This window comes from Porcisia hertigi, chromosome 4 (genome assembly GCF_017918235.1).
Source record: "Porcisia hertigi strain C119 chromosome 4, whole genome shotgun sequence".
Classification (NCBI taxonomy): Eukaryota; Euglenozoa; class Kinetoplastea; order Trypanosomatida; family Trypanosomatidae; genus Porcisia; species Porcisia hertigi.
The window spans coordinates 440,583-464,728 of NC_090563.1; the positions used below are offsets into that span (position 1 = coordinate 440,583).

Genomic DNA, 24,146 nt, shown 5'->3' on the forward strand with positions numbered 1-24,146 from the left:
TGGACTGAGACGACGACACCAGCAGAAAACTAGAGGCGGAGCACACGAACTCATGGGACATCTGCTTCCGCTCCTGCGAACCCGTTTTCCCCGACCATACCTCACGTATAACACATCACCACCTTTGGAAGGAGAGAGTGTAAAACAGATTTATAATCCACACATCTACTAGCCTGCATACCCATCATCAAGGCATGGTGAAAACTTGCCTATCGACGCATCCTCAGCCCCGCCGATACTTGACAGACGGGCCGAAACAAAGTCCACAACGATCATGAACAACGCACTTGTCTTTTTTTTTTTGAATCGAGCGCCTCGCACCTTCTCATTGGAGAGAAAGATGTAAATATATAAACAGGTGTGCGTGCGTACTTCTGTAGGCACCATTGTCGCCCCCCTCCCCCTGCCCCAAACATGACACCTGTGTGCCGACACATGAGACGGAGACAAGAAGGAAGCAGGCCCAAAACTGCTCAAGCAAAAACACAACAGGGTTGATCCTGGCATTGACTACAGGTGGCGTAGCTTCTCCAGCTGCTCTATTGCCGCAGGCCAGTATGATATGGGCAATCGCCTCTCCAACTTGTAGTAGTTGCTTGGGTTCAGTGACGTTGCACGAAGTCCTTTGCACAGCTTCTCTTTCTCCATAGCGGGGGTAGTGCTCGTCGTTTCAGACGAGCGCGGCGTCATCGGCGGCGAGTCGTCGTCGTCCGCCATGTCCGCCCACGACTTACCCTGAAGCTTCACCATGAGTGCAAATCGGGGATCCGTCTCCATCTTGTGCGCGACAAGTTGCTTGTGGTGCTCCTGTGCGTACATCTTCGCCCTCTTCGTCAAAGGGCCGTACTCCTGGGAGATGAAATCCTGCAGCTCCGCTAGAGACATCTCCTCTCGGACGATCATTGAGTTTCGGTTATTTTGCAGGATGGCGGAGAGAATTGTTGGGAACAAAATATGCCGCGCATTGGAAAAGTAGGCGATGGGCAGTACACTGAGCATCGTCCCCAGGAGCGGTTTTTCCTTCCCCCACCCCATCATGTCTTGCAGCGGTGCGTCGTCAAAGCAAAGATAGCCAATGAAGAGAATGCACTCGTGCAAAGTCGCTCGCAGGTGGTTGCTTTGGGTTCCTAACTTTTGTCCATCGCCCACTTGGGAACCACTGCCTGACGACGGAAAGGCGGGGAAGGAGCTCAAAGTAATGCCGAACTGCAGCGCCTCCGCGAAGGAGGCATTCTCGTTCTTGTCAATGGTCCCTGCAGCGCTCTCCGAATAGGGGATCGTCTCGAGATTATCCAGGTGGCCGTGAATAAACATGAAAAAACCGTTCAAAACGTGAAACAGCTCCGTGCGCGTTATAAGTGGTGGGGGCGAGTCTACCGAAGCGCTGCGTTTCGTGTAGCCCTTTTTCTCTTGCATCGCGTCCACGGCGGCTCCAGCATCGGTTGAGCCGTCATGCAGCAGCTCTTGAAACTGCGTCAGTTGCCAGCGCGCAAGAGTGTTGAGGGTACGAAAGAGGCAAAACAGTATGGTTACACGTTCGCTTGAAAGACTCCCGTCACCCTTCCCGAGCGGCGAACCGTTCGGAGTGAGCATGTTTTGAAGCAGCGCGAAGAGGGACGTGGTGATCTGCTGAAACCAGTGCCGCTTTGGCTCTGCTCTCCTGCGCGTGATAATGATCAGTTCTGCGTATATGATACAGAGGGCAATGTAGGCGAGCTGGAGCTCGTCCTCCTCGGCGCTCGTTTGAAGCACAGCTACACAAACACGGTCAATGCCAATCACATCCATTTCATTGAGAAGCTGATCCCTCACCGTTGCCCATTTTGCCCCTCCCTGCCCGTCTGTACTGATGCGCTCCAGGCACATGCCCAGTATCTGCATGGTGCAACGGAGAGCCTCAGAGTTGTTCTGCGGGCGCAAGGTGCTAGCCTCTTCGCGGAGACATAACATCAACGAGACCGCGCAACCGCTTTTGATGAAGTACATAACGTTCTCTCTCCCTTCCTGTTCATCGGCAAACAAAGACAGCAAAACATCGGTGACTTGTCGAATCACCCCAAAGTCGCGCGCTTTCCGAGCCTCTGCGATGACCTTGATCAGGATCTCAAACGAGTTGAAGTAGCGCACGAATTCGTAATCCATGTCTCCAAGAGGCGCAGCTGTGATATCACTCAAGAGATGTTTGCACTGCACCAGAGAGGGCGTAGAGACTGAGGAGGCGAGACGGCTGAACACAACACGTAGCCTACTTCGATTCAAATCTTTAGTGAGCTTGGTCGACATTCTCTGGTAGGTATCCGCGAACACCTTACCGTGATGAGCTGCAGTAGTAGACAAACGCAGCACGCGCGATGCCTGTTGCTCTACTTCCTGCTCTGAGAGGCGTGGCATCATCATCTCCAACGTTGGTCGTTCCTCTAGCTCCTTGTCACGACGTTCCTTGGCCTCGCGCAGCTTCTGCTCCTGCCGATCAAGCTTCTGCTGCCTTTTTTCTCGCTGCTCTTCCAGGAGCTGCGCGCTCTGCTGAAACTTTTCCTCGGTCTTTCGGCTCTGCGCCTCAGCCTCCGCAGTAGCATCGACGTGGTGCTGATGCACCTTCTTCTCCCACTCTCGTGCCTTCTGCTGTTTCACTTCCTGGTCCACCTTCTTCTGCTCGTCTACACGGCGCAGATTGTCAACGCGGTGCTGTTCACGCATCTGCTGCCTCTCCTGTCTTTCCTGGCTTAGGTTTCGTCGCCGCTCAGCCGCAGCACGCATCGCCTCCTGGCGTTCCTGTACCTGTTTTTGCAACCTCTCCCGCATCTGCTCCTGGTTGTGCTCCACATCACTCATTTTCTTATCCAGCAGAAGCGCTTTGTTCTGCTGCTGAAGCTCTTTCGTGAGCAGCACTTCCTCCACGCGCGTGTGTGCACGCTGAGCCTTTTCGCGAGTGTGCCGTCGCGCCTCCTCTGCACGGCGCACTCCGTTCTCCATCCGGCCTTGCGTCTCCACGCGCTGCTTTTCTTCAGCCTCCTCGCGACGCATTTTTGCGCGAAAGCTTCGAGCATCGGCCACCTCGGACCTCTGCTTGATCTCTTGCAGGTGATCAAAACGGCGCTCCTCAGCCTGCCTCTGACGCTCCTCTGCGCGTAGAGCAGCTGCGTGGCGAGCAGCCTCCACCTCGCCCCTCGTCTGAGCATCTGATCGCACAGGAGAGCGCTTGGGTGACTGACGCTTCTGTCTTAGCAGCGCGGCCTTGTAGTTTTGAGGACCAGGAATCGCCGCCGTGGAAGCGATACGCAGTCCGTCGATTAACGCTTCGTCGCCCTCTCTGTTAGACGGCGTCGTTGTCACGTTCACCGATGAGCTCAGCTGGTTGCGCATGGAAACATTGAGTCGCCGCGCCTCTATGCGGCGCTCCACCTTGACGGTCTTCAGCGCCCTCAGACAGTCTTCTGTGACGGCGATAAACTCATCTATATTGTGCAAATTTCCATGGTTTTCCAAGTTGTACAGAACTTCATAAACCACGGACTTCAATTTGCCAATAAGCAAGAAGCTCGAAATCCCGTTAGCGTCACCGCTGTTGACGCCGAGAAGGTTGCTCTGCCTGGGGAGAAGACAGTCGAGGTGATCGGCATCACTGTTGTTGACGTCAACCACTACTGTGCTCTCTCCCGAAGCACTCTGACTGTTCTCCATCATGTGACCGGAAAGCTAAAAAGAAAAAAAAAGTGTCCTCAGTGAAGCTCGGGGACACTGACTAGCAAGGCGGACACCCACCCAGCGTGACGCTCTAGGAAAAAAAAAGGCTAGAGAGAAGCAAGCGTGTCTCAGTAATGCTTACCGGCAAAAGAGAGTGCTGTTGTGTGTCGCACACTGAATGCTCTCAGAAAGGCAACGAGGAGACATGCAGAACAACAAAAGAAGCAGTTGAGTAGTGGCACAAACACTGATGCATTCAATATCCCCCACATCCTCTACAACGCCGGCATGTCATACGGAGAAACAAAGACCACGCAAACTCCAGTGTGGAGGAGGGGACACCGCGATAATGTCAAGGTTTCCTACAGCGTCTCATATGAATGCAAGCAATCAACACCACACCAACCCGACCTTCCGGTGGTACTATGTAAGCAGTTCGTTACCCTGTGGGGCCACGTAACGCGCCGCCGAGCGGCGTGAGCTGAGCGTAAAGACTAGAAGAGGACATCGGCGAAAAGCGGACCCACGGAACCGCTCACGCCGGAAACATAACAGCACACAACAGCACAACTACATTATTCTCCTTCATTTGTGTATAACCTCTGGCTTTGAAGGTGATTTGTGTAGATGTTCATCAGCGCTACATACGACCTCAGACACTCCCTTATTGCAGCACATTGCGATCCGGCGCACAATACCGCTTGGCGTCAGCATCCGTGCATCATGGAAGTGCTACATGTTGCGCAAAAACACTCAAGACACGCCGAAGGGCTACACATCCTCTGCACACCTGAAAGGCTCGTGGCACAGGAAGACGTGTACACGAAGCCAAAAAAACTTTTCAGGTGGTTGACCTAAAAAAAAAAGGTAGACATAAAAACATTGAAACGCGGCGAGACGGACTGATAGAGGGGGGGAACTCTAATTGAAAAAAAAGGCGAAACAAAAAAGATGATGAAAATACGCAGAAGACAGCAAAGTCGCCAATAAAAAAAGACACGAGGAAAACAAGATTGTGTGCCTTTCACAAAAAACAATCTACCACACACACGCTTCGCCACGTGCATCTCAATCACTGCCCCTCTTCGGCTCAAGGTAGTCAATTACGCGGCAGCTGCAAAAAAAAAACTAAAAACACTTGTTGTGCACGATGCCAGGGCCAGACTCATCGTACTCGCTCTTCTTCACCCACATCCTCTGGAACGTCGACAACGACGACAGAATCGAGCCGCCGATCCACACGCTGTACTTGCGCTCCGGCGGCGCAACCACCTTCGGCTTGATCGACGAAGGTGCCAGGTTCGAGATCTCCTTCGCCAGGCGCTCCGGCAGGTTGCGGAACATAGTCGACCCGCCAGAAAGCACGATGTTGCCGTACAGGTCACGGCGCACATCAATGTCGCACTTGTTGATGGACTGGAACACCATCTCCGGGAAGCCAGGTGCCTCGTCAAGACCAATCAGCGACGGCTTGAACAACACCTCCGGGCAACGGAAGCGCTGGTTGCCCACCGTCATCACGTTGCCGTCTGGCAGCTCAAAAGGCTCCTCGTTCGCCGACTTGGCGCTGCTCGTCATCTCCTCCTCGAAGTCGAGCGCCACGTAGCACAGCTGCTCCTTCACATTGCGCACAATCTCTTTTTCGGCGGTCGTCGTGAACGTCATGCCCGTCTCCATCATGATCTTCATCAGGTACTCCGTCAGGTCGCGACCAGCCATGTCCAGACGGCGCACCGCGTGTGGTAGCGAATAGCCCTCGTAAATCGGCACAGTGTGTGTCACGCCGTCGCCCGCATCCAGCACGATGCCAGTAGTGCGACCAGACGAGTACAGGGACAACACAGCCTGAATGCCGATGTACAGGGACGGCGTGTTGAACGTTTCGAACATGATCTGCGTCATCCGCTCACGGTTCTGCTTGGGGTTCATCGGCGCCTCAGTCAGCAACACGTTGTGAGCCTCGGGGTTCACCCGCAGCTCGTTGTAGAACGTGTGGTGCCAAATCTTCTCCATGTCATCCCAGTTCGTCACGATTCCGTGCTCAATCGGGTACTTTAGCGAAAGTATGCCACGTTTGGATTGAGCCTCGTCGCCAACGTACACTGTCTTGTTGGCACTCCCCATCATGGCCTGCATGTTCTTTGGACGACCCACGATGGACGGAAAGACGTGGCGCGGCGCGTCATCGCCAGAGAAGCCGGCCTTCACCATGCCGGAGCCATTGTCACACACGATAGAGTTCTGCTCAGTCTCCGTCATTTTTCGGTTTCGATAGATCGTTAAAAATAAAAAAAATAGGTTGAAGAAAGTTGCTGTGTGTTCTGCGAGATGTAGCTACTACATAGGTTGGCTGTCACCAATTGCGTCCCGGCAAGGAAAAAAAAAGACAGGGATAAAGCGACGTGGAATAATCTTTCAGAGAGATGGCACCGGTAAGGAAAGCCGTGAGATTCATGCTTCGCGAATACGGGGCGAGGACTTCATTTGCAGAGAAGCCGGCATTCACAACGCCGGTGCCATCGTCACACACCATAGAGTTTTGCTCGGAATCCGCCATTTGGCTTGCTTCTTGAGAGGCAAGTGGTTGTAGGAAAAAAAGTGGCACTTGCTGTACGGCGACTAAGCAAGGGTGTAATGTACGGCGTTTCTTTTTTTGTTTATTTATTTTTCATGGACACCAAACAACAGGAAGAAAGAAGAAATTCGCATGAAGATCGCTACTGCTTTGATATCGGTTGAGCCCCAGTAAAAAAAAAAAGGATCCTGTGCCGCTCTAATTCCAGACTGCGTTCTGAAAGTAAGACGGCACGAGAAACCTTTTCCACTCCGTTTCTTTTCAATGCATGACGCTTCTTCCAGAGTGCGAGTGTCACGTCAGAGAACACTACCGGCAGACAACTTTGAGAGGGCAACCCGAAAATCGCATTCACGTACTTCTTCTCTTTGCTTTGTACTCGGGGACGATAACAAGAAAACTGTCAAGATATACGAGAAAAAAAGAGAGCAAGATTGCACCGAGCGAGAGGCACAGGCATGTGCGCAATATCGGCCACTTGAATCTTGAAGCACGAGAACGTCAGCATCTGCGGCACACGCCAGCCCAAAATGCGACGCGAAAAATGACATGAAAAATGACATGAAAAATGAGATATGGATAAGGAAAACAAAGGGGGAAAAAAGTTAGACTGAAAACTTCTTCCGATATCCCTGACCCTCACACACTGGGGAGCCACGGAAACAAGAGGGGAAAAAGGTAAAGAAAAGAATCTCCTCCATCACACTTCCTTAAAAACACTTGCTGTGCACGATGCCAGGGCCAGACTCATCGTACTCGCTCTTCTTCACCCACATCCTCTGGAACGTCGACAACGACGACAGAATCGAGCCGCCGATCCACACGCTGTACTTGCGCTCCGGCGGCGCAACCACCTTCGGCTTGATCGACGAAGGTGCCAGGTTCGAGATCTCCTTCGCCAGGCGCTCCGGCAGGTTGCGGAACATAGTCGACCCGCCAGAAAGCACGATGTTGCCGTACAGGTCACGGCGCACATCAATGTCGCACTTGTTGATGGACTGGAACACCATCTCCGGGAAGCCAGGTGCCTCGTCAAGACCAATCAGCGACGGCTTGAACAACACCTCCGGGCAACGGAAGCGCTGGTTGCCCACCGTCATCACGTTGCCGTCTGGCAGCTCAAAAGGCTCCTCGTTCGCCGACTTGGCGCTGCTCGTCATCTCCTCCTCGAAGTCGAGCGCCACGTAGCACAGCTGCTCCTTCACATTGCGCACAATCTCTTTTTCGGCGGTCGTCGTGAACGTCATGCCCGACTCCATCATGATCTTCATCAGGTACTCCGTCAGGTCGCGGCCAGCCATGTCCACACGGCGCACCGCGTGTGGTAGCGAATAGCCCTCGTAAATCGGCACAGTGTGTGTCACGCCGTCGCCCGCATCCAGCACGATGCCAGTAGTGCGACCAGACGAGTACAGGGACAACACAGCCTGAATAGCAATGTACAGGGACGGCGTGTTGAACGTTTCGAACATGATCTGCGTCATTCGCTCACGGTTCTGCTTGGGGTTCATCGGCGCCTCAGTCAGCAACACGTTGTGAGCCTCGGGGTTCACCCGCAGCTCGTTGTAGAACGTGTGGTGCCAAATCTTCTCCATGTCATCCCAGTTCGTCACGATTCCGTGCTCAATCGGGTACTTTAGCGAAAGTATGCCACGTTTGGATTGAGCCTCGTCGCCAACGTACACTGCCTTGCTGGCGCTCCCCATCATGGCCTGCATGCTCTTTGCACGACCCACGATGGACGGAAAGACGTGGCGCGGCGCGTCATCGCCAGAGAAGCCGGCCTTCACCATGCCGGAGCCATTGTCACACACGATAGAGTTCTGCTCAGTCTCCGTCATTTTTCGGTTTCGATAGATCGTTAAAAATAAAAAAATAGGTTGAAGAAATTTGCGGTGTGTTCTGCGAGATGTAGCCACTACATAGGTTGGCTGTCACCAATTGCGTCCCGGCAAGGAAAAAAAGACAGGGATAAAGCGACGTGGAATAATCTTTCAGAGAGATGGCACCGGTAAGGAAAGCCGTGAGATTCATGCTTCGCGAATACGGGGCGAGGACTTCATTTGCAGAGAAGCCGGCATTCACAACGCCGGTGCCATCGTCACACACCATAGAGTTTTGCTCGGAATCCGCCATTTGGCTTGCTTCTTGAGAGGCAAGTGGTTGTAGGGGAAAAAAGTGGCACTTGCTGTACGGCGACTAAGCAAGGGTGTAATGTACGGCGTTTCTTTTTTGTTTGTTTATTCTTCATGGACACCAAACAGCAGGAAGAAAGAAGAAATTCGCATGAAGATCGCTACTGCTTTGATATCGGCTGAGCCCCAGTAAAAAAAAGAATCCTGTGCCGCTCTATTCCAGACTGCGTTCTGAAAGTAAGACGGCACGAGAAACCTTTTCCACTCCGTTTCTTTTCAATGCATGACGCTTCTTCCAGAGTGCGAGTGTCACGTCAGAGAACACTACCGGCAGACAACTTTGAGAGGGCAACCCGAAAATCGCATTCACGTACTTCTTCTCTTTGCTTTGTACTCGGGGACGATAACAAGAAAACTGTCAAGATATACGAGAAAAAAGAGAGCAAGATTGCACCGAGCGAGAGGCACAGGCATGTGCGCAATATCGGCCACTTGAATCTTGAAGCACGAGAACGTCAGCATCTGCGGCACACGCCAGCCCAAAATGCGACGCGAAAAATGACATGAAAAATGACATGAAAAATGAGATATGGATAAGGAAAACAAAGGGGGAAAAAAGTTAGACTGAAAACTTCTTCCGATATCCCCGACCCTCACACACTGGGGAGCCACGGAAACAAGAGGGGAAAAAGGTAAAGAAAAGAATCTCCTCCATCACACTTCCTTAAAAACACTTGCTGTGCACGATGCCAGGGCCAGACTCATCGTACTCGCTCTTCTTCACCCACATCCTCTGGAACGTCGACAACGACGACAGAATCGAGCCGCCGATCCACACGCTGTACTTGCGCTCCGGCGGCGCAACCACCTTCGGCTTGATCGACGAAGGTGCCAGGTTCGAGATCTCCTTCGCCAGGCGCTCCGGCAGGTTGCGGAACATAGTCGACCCGCCAGAAAGCACGATGTTGCCGTACAGGTCACGGCGCACATCAATGTCGCACTTGTTGATGGACTGGAACACCATCTCCGGGAAGCCAGGTGCCTCGTCAAGACCAATCAGCGACGGCTTGAACAACACCTCCGGGCAACGGAAGCGCTGGTTGCCCACCGTCATCACGTTGCCGTCTGGCAGCTCAAAAGGCTCCTCGTTCGCCGACTTGGCGCTGCTCGTCATCTCCTCCTCGAAGTCGAGCGCCACGTAGCACAGCTGCTCCTTCACATTGCGCACAATCTCTTTTTCGGCGGTCGTCGTGAACGTCATGCCCGACTCCATCATGATCTTCATCAGGTACTCCGTCAGGTCGCGGCCAGCCATGTCCACACGGCGCACCGCGTGTGGTAGCGAATAGCCCTCGTAAATCGGCACAGTGTGTGTCACGCCGTCGCCCGCATCCAGCACGATGCCAGTAGTGCGACCAGACGAGTACAGGGACAACACAGCCTGAATAGCAATGTACAGGGACGGCGTGTTGAACGTTTCGAACATGATCTGCGTCATTCGCTCACGGTTCTGCTTGGGGTTCATCGGCGCCTCAGTCAGCAACACGTTGTGAGCCTCGGGGTTCACCCGCAGCTCGTTGTAGAACGTGTGGTGCCAAATCTTCTCCATGTCATCCCAGTTCGTCACGATTCCGTGCTCAATCGGGTACTTTAGCGAAAGTATGCCACGTTTGGATTGAGCCTCGTCGCCAACGTACACTGCCTTGCTGGCGCTCCCCATCATGGCCTGCATGCTCTTTGCACGACCCACGATGGACGGAAAGACGTGGCGCGGCGCGTCATCGCCAGAGAAGCCGGCCTTCACCATGCCGGAGCCATTGTCACACACGATAGAGTTCTGCTCAGTCTCCGTCATTTTTCGGTTTCGATAGATCGTTAAAAATAAAAAAATAGGTTGAAGAAATTTGCGGTGTGTTCTGCGAGATGTAGCCACTACATAGGTTGGCTGTCACCAATTGCGTCCCGGCAAGGAAAAAAAGACAGGGATAAAGCGACGTGGAATAATCTTTCAGAGAGATGGCACCGGTAAGGAAAGCCGTGAGATTCATGCTTCGCGAATACGGGGCGAGGACTTCATTTGCAGAGAAGCCGGCATTCACAACGCCGGTGCCATCGTCACACACCATAGAGTTTTGCTCGGAATCCGCCATTTGGCTTGCTTCTTGAGAGGCAAGTGGTTGTAGGGAAAAAGTGGCACTTGCTGTACGGCGACTAAGCAAGGGTGTAATGTACGGCGTTTCTTTTTTGTTTGTTTATTCTTCATGGACACCAAACAGCAGGAAGAAAGAAGAAATTCGCATGAAGATCGCTACTGCTTTGATATCGGCTGAGCCCCAGTAAAAAAAAGAATCCTGTGCCGCTCTATTCCAGACTGCGTTCTGAAAGTAAGACGGCACGAGAAACCTTTTCCACTCCGTTTCTTTTCAATGCATGACGCTTCTTCCAGAGTGCGAGTGTCACGTCAGAGAACACTACCGGCAGACAACTTTGAGAGGGCAACCCGAAAATCGCATTCACGTACTTCTTCTCTTTGCTTTGTACTCGGGGACGATAACAAGAAAACTGTCAAGATATACGAGAAAAAAAGAGAGCAAGATTGCACCGAGCGAGAGGCACAGGCATGTGCGCAATATCGGCCACTTGAATCTTGAAGCACGAGAACGTCAGCATCTGCGGCACACGCCAGCCCAAAATGCGACGCGAAAAATGACATGAAAAATGACATGAAAAATGAGATATGGATAAGGAAAACAAAGGGGGAAAAAAGTTAGACTGAAAACTTCTTCCGATATCCCCGACCCTCACACACTGGGGAGCCACGGAAACAAGAGGGGAAAAAGGTAAAGAAAAGAATCTCCTCCATCACACTTCCTTAAAAACACTTGCTGTGCACGATGCCAGGGCCAGACTCATCGTACTCGCTCTTCTTCACCCACATCCTCTGGAACGTCGACAACGACGACAGAATCGAGCCGCCGATCCACACGCTGTACTTGCGCTCCGGCGGCGCAACCACCTTCGGCTTGATCGACGAAGGTGCCAGGTTCGAGATCTCCTTCGCCAGGCGCTCCGGCAGGTTGCGGAACATAGTCGACCCGCCAGAAAGCACGATGTTGCCGTACAGGTCACGGCGCACATCAATGTCGCACTTGTTGATGGACTGGAACACCATCTCCGGGAAGCCAGGTGCCTCGTCAAGACCAATCAGCGACGGCTTGAACAACACCTCCGGGCAACGGAAGCGCTGGTTGCCCACCGTCATCACGTTGCCGTCTGGCAGCTCAAAAGGCTCCTCGTTCGCCGACTTGGCGCTGCTCGTCATCTCCTCCTCGAAGTCGAGCGCCACGTAGCACAGCTGCTCCTTCACATTGCGCACAATCTCTTTTTCGGCGGTCGTCGTGAACGTCATGCCCGACTCCATCATGATCTTCATCAGGTACTCCGTCAGGTCGCGGCCAGCCATGTCCACACGGCGCACCGCGTGTGGTAGCGAATAGCCCTCGTAAATCGGCACAGTGTGTGTCACGCCGTCGCCCGCATCCAGCACGATGCCAGTAGTGCGACCAGACGAGTACAGGGACAACACAGCCTGAATAGCAATGTACAGGGACGGCGTGTTGAACGTTTCGAACATGATCTGCGTCATCCGCTCACGGTTCTGCTTGGGGTTCATCGGCGCCTCAGTCAGCAACACGTTGTGAGCCTCGGGGTTCACCCGCAGCTCGTTGTAGAACGTGTGGTGCCAAATCTTCTCCATGTCATCCCAGTTCGTCACGATTCCGTGCTCAATCGGGTACTTTAGCGAAAGTATGCCACGTTTGGATTGAGCCTCGTCGCCAACGTACACTGCCTTGCTGGCGCTCCCCATCATGGCCTGCATGCTCTTTGCACGACCCACGATGGACGGAAAGACGTGGCGCGGCGCGTCATCGCCAGAGAAGCCGGCCTTCACCATGCCGGAGCCATTGTCACACACGATAGAGTTCTGCTCAGTCTCCGTCATTTTTCGGTTTCGATAGATCGTTAAAAATAAAAAAATAGGTTGAAGAAATTTGCGGTGTGTTCTGCGAGATGTAGCCACTACATAGGTTGGCTGTCACCAATTGCGTCCCGGCAAGGAAAAAAAGACAGGGATAAAGCGACGTGGAATAATCTTTCAGAGAGATGGCACCGGTAAGGAAAGCCGTGAGATTCATGCTTCGCGAATACGGGGCGAGGACTTCATTTGCAGAGAAGCCGGCATTCACAACGCCGGTGCCATCGTCACACACCATAGAGTTTTGCTCGGAATCCGCCATTTGGCTTGCTTCTTGAGAGGCAAGTGGTTGTAGGGGAAAAAAGTGGCACTTGCTGTACGGCGACTAAGCAAGGGTGTAATGTACGGCGTTTCTTTTTTGTTTGTTTATTCTTCATGGACACCAAACAGCAGGAAGAAAGAAGAAATTCGCATGAAGATCGCTACTGCTTTGATATCGGCTGAGCCCCAGTAAAAAAAAAGAATCCTGTGCCGCTCTATTCCAGACTGCGTTCTGAAAGTAAGACGGCACGAGAAACCTTTTCCACTCCGTTTCTTTTCAATGCATGACGCTTCTTCCAGAGTGCGAGTGTCACGTCAGAGAACACTACCGGCAGACAACTTTGAGAGGGCAACCCGAAAATCGCATTCACGTACTTCTTCTCTTTGCTTTGTACTCGGGGACGATAACAAGAAAACTGTCAAGATATACGAGAAAAAAAGAGAGCAAGATTGCACCGAGCGAGAGGCACAGGCATGTGCGCAATATCGGCCACTTGAATCTTGAAGCACGAGAACGTCAGCATCTGCGGCACACGCCAGCCCAAAATGCGACGCGAAAAATGACATGAAAAATGACATGAAAAATGAGATATGGATAAGGAAAACAAAGGGGAAAAAAGTTAGACTGAAAACTTCTTCCGATATCCCCGACCCTCACACACTGGGGAGCCACGGAAACAAGAGGGGAAAAAGGTAAAGAAAAGAATCTCCTCCATCACACTTCCTTAAAAACACTTGCTGTGCACGATGCCAGGGCCAGACTCATCGTACTCGCTCTTCTTCACCCACATCCTCTGGAACGTCGACAACGACGACAGAATCGAGCCGCCGATCCACACGCTGTACTTGCGCTCCGGCGGCGCAACCACCTTCGGCTTGATCGACGAAGGTGCCAGGTTCGAGATCTCCTTCGCCAGGCGCTCCGGCAGGTTGCGGAACATAGTCGACCCGCCAGAAAGCACGATGTTGCCGTACAGGTCACGGCGCACATCAATGTCGCACTTGTTGATGGACTGGAACACCATCTCCGGGAAGCCAGGTGCCTCGTCAAGACCAATCAGCGACGGCTTGAACAACACCTCCGGGCAACGGAAGCGCTGGTTGCCCACCGTCATCACGTTGCCGTCTGGCAGCTCAAAAGGCTCCTCGTTCGCCGACTTGGCGCTGCTCGTCATCTCCTCCTCGAAGTCGAGCGCCACGTAGCACAGCTGCTCCTTCACATTGCGCACAATCTCTTTTTCGGCGGTCGTCGTGAACGTCATGCCCGACTCCATCATGATCTTCATCAGGTACTCCGTCAGGTCGCGGCCAGCCATGTCCACACGGCGCACCGCGTGTGGTAGCGAATAGCCCTCGTAAATCGGCACAGTGTGTGTCACGCCGTCGCCCGCATCCAGCACGATGCCAGTAGTGCGACCAGACGAGTACAGGGACAACACAGCCTGAATAGCAATGTACAGGGACGGCGTGTTGAACGTTTCGAACATGATCTGCGTCATTCGCTCACGGTTCTGCTTGGGGTTCATCGGCGCCTCAGTCAGCAACACGTTGTGAGCCTCGGGGTTCACCCGCAGCTCGTTGTAGAACGTGTGGTGCCAAATCTTCTCCATGTCATCCCAGTTCGTCACGATTCCGTGCTCAATCGGGTACTTTAGCGAAAGTATGCCACGTTTGGATTGAGCCTCGTCGCCAACGTACACTGCCTTGCTGGCGCTCCCCATCATGGCCTGCATGCTCTTTGCACGACCCACGATGGACGGAAAGACGTGGCGCGGCGCGTCATCGCCAGAGAAGCCGGCCTTCACCATGCCGGAGCCATTGTCACACACGATAGAGTTCTGCTCAGTCTCCGTCATTTTTCGGTTTCGATAGATCGTTAAAAATAAAAAAATAGGTTGAAGAAATTTGCGGTGTGTTCTGCGAGATGTAGCCACTACATAGGTTGGCTGTCACCAATTGCGTCCCGGCAAGGAAAAAAAGACAGGGATAAAGCGACGTGGAATAATCTTTCAGAGAGATGGCACCGGTAAGGAAAGCCGTGAGATTCATGCTTCGCGAATACGGGGCGAGGACTTCATTTGCAGAGAAGCCGGCATTCACAACGCCGGTGCCATCGTCACACACCATAGAGTTTTGCTCGGAATCCGCCATTTGGCTTGCTTCTTGAGAGGCAAGTGGTTGTAGGGGAAAAAAGTGGCACTTGCTGTACGGCGACTAAGCAAGGGTGTAATGTACGGCGTTTCTTTTTTTGTTTGTTTATTCTTCATGGACACCAAACAGCAGGAAGAAAGAAGAAATTCGCATGAAGATCGCTACTGCTTTGATATCGGCTGAGCCCCAGTAAAAAAAAAGAATCCTGTGCCGCTCTATTCCAGACTGCGTTCTGAAAGTAAGACGGCACGAGAAACCTTTTCCACTCCGTTTCTTTTCAATGCATGACGCTTCTTCCAGAGTGCGAGTGTCACGTCAGAGAACACTACCGGCAGACAACTTTGAGAGGGCAACCCGAAAATCGCATTCACGTACTTCTTCTCTTTGCTTTGTACTCGGGGACGATAACAAGAAAACTGTCAAGATATACGAGAAAAAAGAGAGCAAGATTGCACCGAGCGAGAGGCACAGGCATGTGCGCAATATCGGCCACTTGAATCTTGAAGCACGAGAACGTCAGCATCTGCGGCACACGCCAGCCCAAAATGCGACGCGAAAAATGACATGAAAAATGACATGAAAAATGAGATATGGATAAGGAAAACAAAGGGGAAAAAAGTTAGACTGAAAACTTCTTCCGATATCCCCGACCCTCACACACTGGGGAGCCACGGAAACAAGAGGGGAAAAAGGTAAAGAAAAGAATCTCCTCCATCACACTTCCTTAAAAACACTTGCTGTGCACGATGCCAGGGCCAGACTCATCGTACTCGCTCTTCTTCACCCACATCCTCTGGAACGTCGACAACGACGACAGAATCGAGCCGCCGATCCACACGCTGTACTTGCGCTCCGGCGGCGCAACCACCTTCGGCTTGATCGACGAAGGTGCCAGGTTCGAGATCTCCTTCGCCAGGCGCTCCGGCAGGTTGCGGAACATAGTCGACCCGCCAGAAAGCACGATGTTGCCGTACAGGTCACGGCGCACATCAATGTCGCACTTGTTGATGGACTGGAACACCATCTCCGGGAAGCCAGGTGCCTCGTCAAGACCAATCAGCGACGGCTTGAACAACACCTCCGGGCAACGGAAGCGCTGGTTGCCCACCGTCATCACGTTGCCGTCTGGCAGCTCAAAAGGCTCCTCGTTCGCCGACTTGGCGCTGCTCGTCATCTCCTCCTCGAAGTCGAGCGCCACGTAGCACAGCTGCTCCTTCACATTGCGCACAATCTCTTTTTCGGCGGTCGTCGTGAACGTCATGCCCGACTCCATCATGATCTTCATCAGGTACTCCGTCAGGTCGCGGCCAGCCATGTCCACACGGCGCACCGCGTGTGGTAGCGAATAGCCCTCGTAAATCGGCACAGTGTGTGTCACGCCGTCGCCCGCATCCAGCACGATGCCAGTAGTGCGACCAGACGAGTACAGGGACAACACAGCCTGAATAGCAATGTACAGGGACGGCGTGTTGAACGTTTCGAACATGATCTGCGTCATTCGCTCACGGTTCTGCTTGGGGTTCATCGGCGCCTCAGTCAGCAACACGTTGTGAGCCTCGGGGTTCACCCGCAGCTCGTTGTAGAACGTGTGGTGCCAAATCTTCTCCATGTCATCCCAGTTCGTCACGATTCCGTGCTCAATCGGGTACTTTAGCGAAAGTATGCCACGTTTGGATTGAGCCTCGTCGCCAACGTACACTGCCTTGCTGGCGCTCCCCATCATGGCCTGCATGCTCTTTGCACGACCCACGATGGACGGAAAGACGTGGCGCGGCGCGTCATCGCCAGAGAAGCCGGCCTTCACCATGCCGGAGCCATTGTCACACACGATAGAGTTCTGCTCAGTCTCCGTCATTTTTCGGTTTCGATAGATCGTTAAAAATAAAAAAAATAGGTTGAAGAAATTTGCGGTGTGTTCTGCGAGATGTAGCCACTACATAGGTTGGCTGTCACCAATTGCGTCCCGGCAAGGAAAAAAAAGACAGGGATAAAGCGACGTGGAATAATCTTTCAGAGAGATGGCACCGGTAAGGAAAGCCGTGAGATTCATGCTTCGCGAATACGGGGCGAGGACTTCATTTGCAGAGAAGCCGGCATTCACAACGCCGGTGCCATCGTCACACACCATAGAGTTTTGCTCGGAATCCGCCATTTGGCTTGCTTCTTGAGAGGCAAGTGGTTGTAGGGGAAAAAAGTGGCACTTGCTGTACGGCGACTAAGCAAGGGTGTAATGTACGGCGTTTCTTTTTTTGTTTGTTTATTCTTCATGGACACCAAACAGCAGGAAGAAAGAAGAAATTCGCATGAAGATCGCTACTGCTTTGATATCGGCTGAGCCCCAGTAAAAAAAAAAGAATCCTGTGCCGCTCTATTCCAGACTGCGTTCTGAAAGTAAGACGGCACGAGAAACCTTTTCCACTCCGTTTCTTTTCAATGCATGACGCTTCTTCCAGAGTGCGAGTGTCACGTCAGAGAACACTACCGGCAGACAACTTTGAGAGGGCAACCCGAAAATCGCATTCACGTACTTCTTCTCTTTGCTTTGTACTCGGGGACGATAACAAGAAAACTGTCAAGATATACGAGAAAAAAAGAGAGCAAGATTGCACCGAGCGAGAGGCACAGGCATGTGCGCAATATCGGCCACTTGAATCTTGAAGCACGAGAACGTCAGCATCTGCGGCACACGCCAGCCCAAAATGCGACGCGAAAAATGACATGAAAAATGACATGAAAAATGAGATATGGATAAGGAAAACAAAGGGGGAAAAAAGTTAGACTGAAAACTTCTTCCGATATCCCCGACCCTCACACACTGGGGAGCCACGGAAACAAGAGGGGAAAAAGGTAAAGAAAAGAATCTCCTCCATCACACTTCCTTAAAAACACTTGCTGTGCACGATGCCAGGGCCAGACTCATCGTACTCGCTCTTCTTCACCCACATCCTCTGGAACGTCGACAACGACGACAGAATCGAGCCGCCGATCCACACGCTGTACTTGCGCTCCGGCGGCGCAACCACCTTCGGCTTGATCGACGAAGGTGCCAGGTTCGAGATCTCCTTCGCCAGGCGCTCCGGCAGGTTGCGGAACATAGTCGACCCGCCAGAAAGCACGATGTTGCCGTACAGGTCACGGCGCACATCAATGTCGCACTTGTTGATGGACTGGAACACCATCTCCGGGAAGCCAGGTGCCTCGTCAAGACCAATCAGCGACGGCTTGAACAACACCTCCGGGCAACGGAAGCGCTGGTTGCCCACCGTCATCACGTTGCCGTCTGGCAGCTCAAAAGGCTCCTCGTTCGCCGACTTGGCGCTGCTCGTCATCTCCTCCTCGAAGTCGAGCGCCACGTAGCACAGCTGCTCCTTCACATTGCGCACAATCTCTTTTTCGGCGGTCGTCGTGAACGTCATGCCCGACTCCATCATGATCTTCATCAGGTACTCCGTCAGGTCGCGGCCAGCCATGTCCACACGGCGCACCGCGTGTGGTAGCGAATAGCCCTCGTAAATCGGCACAGTGTGTGTCACGCCGTCGCCCGCATCCAGCACGATGCCAGTAGTGCGACCAGACGAGTACAGGGACAACACAGCCTGAATAGCAATGTACAGGGACGGCGTGTTGAACGTTTCGAACATGATCTGCGTCATTCGCTCACGGTTCTGCTTGGGGTTCATCGGCGCCTCAGTCAGCAACACGTTGTGAGCCTCGGGGTTCACCCGCAGCTCGTTGTAGAACGTGTGGTGCCAAATCTTCTCCATGTCATCCCAGTTCGTCACGATTCCGTGCTCAATCGGGTACTTTAGCGAAAGTATGCCACGTTTGGATTGAGCCTCGTCGCCAACGTACACTGCCTTGCTGGCGCTCCCCATCATGGCCTGCATGCTCTTTGCACGACCCACGATGGACGGAAAGACGTGGCGCGGCGCGTCATCGCCAGAGAAGCCGGCCTTCACCATGCCGGAGCCATTGTCACACACGATAGAGTTCTGCTCAGTCTCCGTCATTTTTCGGTTTCGATAGATCGTTAAAAATAAAAAAAATAGGTTGAAGAAATTTGCGGTGTGTTCTGCGAGATGTAGCCACTACATAGGTTGGCTGTCACCAATTGCGTCCCGGCAAGGAAAAAAAAGACAGGGATAAAGCGACCTGGAATAATCTTTCAGAGAGATGGCACCGGTAAGGAAAGCCGTGAGATTCATGCTTCGCGAATACGGGGCGAGGACTTCATTTGCAGAGAAGCCGGCATTCACAACGCCGGTGCCATCGTCACACACCATAGAGTTTTGCTCGGAATCCGCCATTTGGCTTGCTTCTTGAGAGGCAAGTGGTTGTAGGAAAAAAAGTGGCACTTGCTGTACGGCGACTAAGCAAGGGTGTAATGTACGGCGTTTCTTTTTTTGTTTGTTTATTCTTCATGGACACCAAACAGCAGGAAGAAAGAAGAAATTCGCATGAAGATCGCTACTGCTTTGATATCGGCTGAGCCCCAGTAAAAAAAAAAGAATCCTGTGCCGCTCTATTCCAGACTGCGTTCTGAAAGTAAGACGGCACGAGAAACCTTTTCCACTCCGTTTCTTTTCAATGCATGACGCTTCTTCCAGAGTGCGAGTGTCACGTCAGAGAACACTACCGGCAGACAACTTTGAGAGGGCAACCCGAAAATCGCATTCACGTACTTCTTCTCTTTGCTTTGTACTCGGGGACGATAACAAGAAAACTGTCAAGATATACGAGAAAAAAAGAGAGCAAGATTGCACCGAGCGAGAGGCACAGGCATGTGCGCAATATCGGCCACTTGAATCTTGAAGCACGAGAACGTCAGCATCTGCGGCACACGCCAGCCCAAAATGCGACGCGAAAAATGACATGAAAAATGACATGAAAAATGAGATATGGATAAGGAAAACAAAGGGGGGAAAAAAGTTAGACTGAAAACTTCTTCCGATATCCCCGACCCTCACACACTGGGGAGCCACGGAAACAAGAGGGGAAAAAGGTAAAGAAAAGAATCTCCTCCATCACACTTCCTTAAAAACACTTGCTGTGCACGATGCCAGGGCCAGACTCATCGTACTCGCTCTTCTTCACCCACATCCTCTGGAACGTCGACAACGACGACAGAATCGAGCCGCCGATCCACACGCTGTACTTGCGCTCCGGCGGCGCAACCACCTTCGGCTTGATCGACGAAGGTGCCAGGTTCGAGATCTCCTTCGCCAGGCGCTCCGGCAGGTTGCGGAACATAGTCGACCCGCCAGAAAGCACGATGTTGCCGTACAGGTCACGGCGCACATCAATGTCGCACTTGTTGATGGACTGGAACACCATCTCCGGGAAGCCAGGTGCCTCGTCAAGACCAATCAGCGACGGCTTGAACAACACCTCCGGGCAACGGAAGCGCTGGTTGCCCACCGTCATCACGTTGCCGTCTGGCAGCTCAAAAGGCTCCTCGTTCGCCGACTTGGCGCTGCTCGTCATCTCCTCCTCGAAGTCGAGCGCCACGTAGCACAGCTGCTCCTTCACATTGCGCACAATCTCTTTTTCGGCGGTCGTCGTGAACGTCATGCCCGACTCCATCATGATCTTCATCAGGTACTCCGTCAGGTCGCGGCCAGCCATGTCCACACGGCGCACCGCGTGTGGTAGCGAATAGCCCTCGTAAATCGGCACAGTGTGTGTCACGCCGTCGCCCGCATCCAGCACGATGCCAGTAGTGCGACCAGACGAGTACAGGGACAACACAGCCTGAATAGCAATGTACAGGGACGGCGTGTTGAACGTTTCGAACATGATCTGCGTCATTCGCTCACGGTTCTGCTTGGGGTTCATCGGCGCCTCAGTCAGCAACACGTTGTGAGCCTCGGGGTTCACCCGCAGCTCGTTGTAGAACGTGTGGTGCCAAATCTTCTCCATGTCATCCCAGTTCGTCACGATTCCGTGCTCAATCGGGTACTTTAGCGAAAGTATGCCACGTTTGGATTGAGCCTCGTCGCCAACGTACACTGCCTTGCTGGCGCTCCCCATCATGGCCTGCATGCTCTTTGCACGACCCACGATGGACGGAAAGACGTGGCGCGGCGCGTCATCGCCAGAGAAGCCGGCCTTCACCATGCCGGAGCCATTGTCACACACGATAGAGTTCTGCTCAGTCTCCGTCATTTTTCGGTTTCGATAGATCGTTAAAAATAAAAAAATAGGTTGAAGAAATTTGCGGTGTGTTCTGCGAGATGTAGCCACTACATAGGTTGGCTGTCACCAATTGCGTCCCGGCAAGGAAAAAAAGACAGGGATAAAGCGACGTGGAATAATCTTTCAGAGAGATGGCACCGGTAAGGAAAGCCGTGAGATTCATGCTTCGCGAATACGGGGCGAGGACTTCATTTGCAGAGAAGCCGGCATTCACAACGCCGGTGCCATCGTCACACACCATAGAGTTTTGCTCGGAATCCGCCATTTGGCTTGCTTCTTGAGAGGCAAGTGGTTGTAGGAAAAAAAGTGGCACTTGCTGTACGGCGACTAAGCAAGGGTGTAATGTACGGCGTTTCTTTTTTGTTTGTTTATTCTTCATGGACACCAAACAGCAGGAAGAAAGAAGAAATTCGCATGAAGATCGCTACTGCTTTGATATCGGCTGAGCCCCAGTAAAAAAAAAGAATCCTGTGCCGCTCTATTCCAGACTGCGTTCTGAAAGTAAGACGGCACGAGAAACCTTTTCCACTCCGTTTCTTTTCAATGCATGACGCTTCTTCCAGAGTGCGAGTGTCACGTCAGAGAACACTACCGGCAGACAACTTTGAGAGGGCAACCCGAAAATCGCATTCACGTACTTCTTCTCTTTGCTTTGTACTCGGGGACGATAACAAGAAAACTGTCAAGATATACGAGAAAAAAAGAGAGCAAGATTGCACCGAGCGAGAGGCACAGGCATGTGCGCAATATCGGCCACTTGAATCTTGAAGCACGAGAACGTCAGCATCTGCGGCACACGCCAGCCCAAAATGCGACGCGAAAAATGACATGAAAAATGACATGAAAAATGAGATATGGATAAGGAAAACAAAGGGGAAAAAAGTTAGACTGAAAACTTCTTCCGATATCCCCGACCCTCACACACTGGGGAGCCACGGAAACAAGAGGGGAAAAAGGTAAAGAAAAGAATCTCCTCCATCACACTTCCTTAAAAACACTTGCTGTGCACGATGCCAGGGCCAGACTCATCGTACTCGCTCTTCTTCACCCACATCCTCTGGAACGTCGACAACGACGACAGAATCGAGCCGCCGATCCACACGCTGTACTTGCGCTCCGGCGGCGCAACCACCTTCGGCTTGATCGACGAAGGTGCCAGGTTCGAGATCTCCTTCGCCAGGCGCTCCGGCAGGTTGCGGAACATAGTCGACCCGCCAGAAAGCACGATGTTGCCGTACAGGTCACGGCGCACATCAATGTCGCACTTGTTGATGGACTGGAACACCATCTCCGGGAAGCCAGGTGCCTCGTCAAGACCAATCAGCGACGGCTTGAACAACACCTCCGGGCAACGGAAGCGCTGGTTGCCCACCGTCATCACGTTGCCGTCTGGCAGCTCAAAAGGCTCCTCGTTCGCCGACTTGGCGCTGCTCGTCATCTCCTCCTCGAAGTCGAGCGCCACGTAGCACAGCTGCTCCTTCACATTGCGCACAATCTCTTTTTCGGCGGTCGTCGTGAACGTCATGCCCGACTCCATCATGATCTTCATCAGGTACTCCGTCAGGTCGCGGCCAGCCATGTCCACACGGCGCACCGCGTGTGGTAGCGAATAGCCCTCGTAAATCGGCACAGTGTGTGTCACGCCGTCGCCCGCATCCAGCACGATGCCAGTAGTGCGACCAGACGAGTACAGGGACAACACAGCCTGAATAGCAATGTACAGGGACGGCGTGTTGAACGTTTCGAACATGATCTGCGTCATTCGCTCACGGTTCTGCTTGGGGTTCATCGGCGCCTCAGTCAGCAACACGTTGTGAGCCTCGGGGTTCACCCGCAGCTCGTTGTAGAACGTGTGGTGCCAAATCTTCTCCATGTCATCCCAGTTCGTCACGATTCCGTGCTCAATCGGGTACTTTAGCGAAAGTATGCCACGTTTGGATTGAGCCTCGTCGCCAACGTACACTGCCTTGCTGGCGCTCCCCATCATGGCCTGCATGCTCTTTGCACGACCCACGATGGACGGAAAGACGTGGCGCGGCGCGTCATCGCCAGAGAAGCCGGCCTTCACCATGCCGGAGCCATTGTCACACACGATAGAGTTCTGCTCAGTCTCCGTCATTTTTCGGTTTCGATAGATCGTTAAAAATAAAAAAATAGGTTGAAGAAATTTGCGGTGTGTTCTGCGAGATGTAGCCACTACATAGGTTGGCTGTCACCAATTGCGTCCCGGCAAGGAAAAAAAAGACAGGGATAAAGCGACGTGGAATAATCTTTCAGAGAGATGGCACCGGTAAGGAAAGCCGTGAGATTCATGCTTCGCGAATACGGGGCGAGGACTTCATTTGCAGAGAAGCCGGCATTCACAACGCCGGTGCCATCGTCACACACCATAGAGTTTTGCTCGGAATCCGCCATTTGGCTTGCTTCTTGAGAGGCAAGTGGTTGTAGGGGAAAAAAGTGGCACTTGCTGTACGGCGACTAAGCAAGGGTGTAATGTACGGCGTTTCTTTTTTGTTTGTTTATTCTTCATGGACACCAAACAGCAGGAAGAAAGAAGAAATTCGCATGAAGATCGCTACTGCTTTGATATCGGCTGAGCCCCAGTAAAAAAAAAGAATCCTGTGCCGCTCTATTCCAGACTGCGTTCTGAAAGTAAGACGGCACGAGAAACCTTTTCCACTCCGTTTCTTTTCAATGCATGACGCTTCTTCCAGAGTGCGAGTGTCACGTCAGAGAACACTACCGGCAGACAACTTTGAGAGGGCAACCCGAAAATCGCATTCACGTACTTCTTCTCTTTGCTTTGTACTCGGGGACGATAACAAGAAAACTGTCAAGATATACGAGAAAAAAAGAGAGCAAGATTGCACCGAGCGAGAGGCACAGGCATGTGCGCAATATCGGCCACTTGAATCTTGAAGCACGAGAACGTCAGCATCTGCGGCACACGCCAGCCCAAAATGCGACGCGAAAAATGACATGAAAAATGACATGAAAAATGAGATATGGATAAGGAAAACAAAGGGGAAAAAAGTTAGACTGAAAACTTCTTCCGATATCCCCGACCCTCACACACTGGGGAGCCACGGAAACAAGAGGGGAAAAAGGT

The 24,146-nt window shown here is 52.5% G+C and overlaps 10 protein-coding genes across 10 annotated transcripts; all 10 read right to left on the bottom strand.

Annotated features, from left to right (window-relative positions):
- Positions 1-510: 510 nt before the first annotated feature.
- JKF63_07311 (uncharacterized protein) lies at positions 511-3,684 on the bottom strand (the record flags this gene model as incomplete). Its single annotated transcript, XM_067903250.1, has 1 exon — positions 511-3,684. One exon carries the CDS (start codon positions 3,682-3,684, stop codon positions 511-513), a length of 3,174 nt encoding a protein of 1,057 aa, XP_067759805.1.
- Positions 3,685-4,812: 1,128 nt separating this feature from the next.
- On the bottom strand, positions 4,813-5,943 carry JKF63_07312 (uncharacterized protein; the record flags this gene model as incomplete). Its single annotated transcript, XM_067903251.1, has 1 exon — positions 4,813-5,943. The coding sequence occupies one exon, from the start codon at positions 5,941-5,943 to the stop codon at positions 4,813-4,815; it is 1,131 nt and encodes a 376-aa protein (XP_067759806.1).
- A 1,026-nt stretch (positions 5,944-6,969) lies between these two features.
- Positions 6,970-8,100, bottom strand: JKF63_07313 (uncharacterized protein; the record flags this gene model as incomplete). Its single annotated transcript, XM_067903252.1, has 1 exon — positions 6,970-8,100. The coding sequence occupies one exon, from the start codon at positions 8,098-8,100 to the stop codon at positions 6,970-6,972; it is 1,131 nt and encodes a 376-aa protein (XP_067759807.1).
- A 1,018-nt stretch (positions 8,101-9,118) lies between these two features.
- On the bottom strand, positions 9,119-10,249 carry JKF63_07314 (uncharacterized protein; the record flags this gene model as incomplete). Its single annotated transcript, XM_067903253.1, has 1 exon — positions 9,119-10,249. One exon carries the CDS (start codon positions 10,247-10,249, stop codon positions 9,119-9,121), a length of 1,131 nt encoding a protein of 376 aa, XP_067759808.1.
- Positions 10,250-11,266: 1,017 nt separating this feature from the next.
- On the bottom strand, positions 11,267-12,397 carry JKF63_07315 (uncharacterized protein; the record flags this gene model as incomplete). Its single annotated transcript, XM_067903254.1, has 1 exon — positions 11,267-12,397. One exon carries the CDS (start codon positions 12,395-12,397, stop codon positions 11,267-11,269), a length of 1,131 nt encoding a protein of 376 aa, XP_067759809.1.
- Positions 12,398-13,416: 1,019 nt separating this feature from the next.
- On the bottom strand, positions 13,417-14,547 carry JKF63_07316 (uncharacterized protein; the record flags this gene model as incomplete). The annotated part of the gene is made up of 1 exon (XM_067903255.1): positions 13,417-14,547. One exon carries the CDS (start codon positions 14,545-14,547, stop codon positions 13,417-13,419), a length of 1,131 nt encoding a protein of 376 aa, XP_067759810.1.
- Positions 14,548-15,566: 1,019 nt separating this feature from the next.
- On the bottom strand, positions 15,567-16,697 carry JKF63_07317 (uncharacterized protein; the record flags this gene model as incomplete). Its single annotated transcript, XM_067903256.1, has 1 exon — positions 15,567-16,697. The coding sequence occupies one exon, from the start codon at positions 16,695-16,697 to the stop codon at positions 15,567-15,569; it is 1,131 nt and encodes a 376-aa protein (XP_067759811.1).
- Positions 16,698-17,721: 1,024 nt separating this feature from the next.
- On the bottom strand, positions 17,722-18,852 carry JKF63_07318 (uncharacterized protein; the record flags this gene model as incomplete). Its single annotated transcript, XM_067903257.1, has 1 exon — positions 17,722-18,852. The coding sequence occupies one exon, from the start codon at positions 18,850-18,852 to the stop codon at positions 17,722-17,724; it is 1,131 nt and encodes a 376-aa protein (XP_067759812.1).
- Positions 18,853-19,876: 1,024 nt separating this feature from the next.
- Positions 19,877-21,007, bottom strand: JKF63_07319 (uncharacterized protein; the record flags this gene model as incomplete). Its single annotated transcript, XM_067903258.1, has 1 exon — positions 19,877-21,007. One exon carries the CDS (start codon positions 21,005-21,007, stop codon positions 19,877-19,879), a length of 1,131 nt encoding a protein of 376 aa, XP_067759813.1.
- Positions 21,008-22,025: 1,018 nt separating this feature from the next.
- JKF63_07320 (uncharacterized protein) lies at positions 22,026-23,156 on the bottom strand (the record flags this gene model as incomplete). The annotated part of the gene is made up of 1 exon (XM_067903259.1): positions 22,026-23,156. One exon carries the CDS (start codon positions 23,154-23,156, stop codon positions 22,026-22,028), a length of 1,131 nt encoding a protein of 376 aa, XP_067759814.1.
- Between the last annotated feature and the right edge of the window lie 990 nt (positions 23,157-24,146).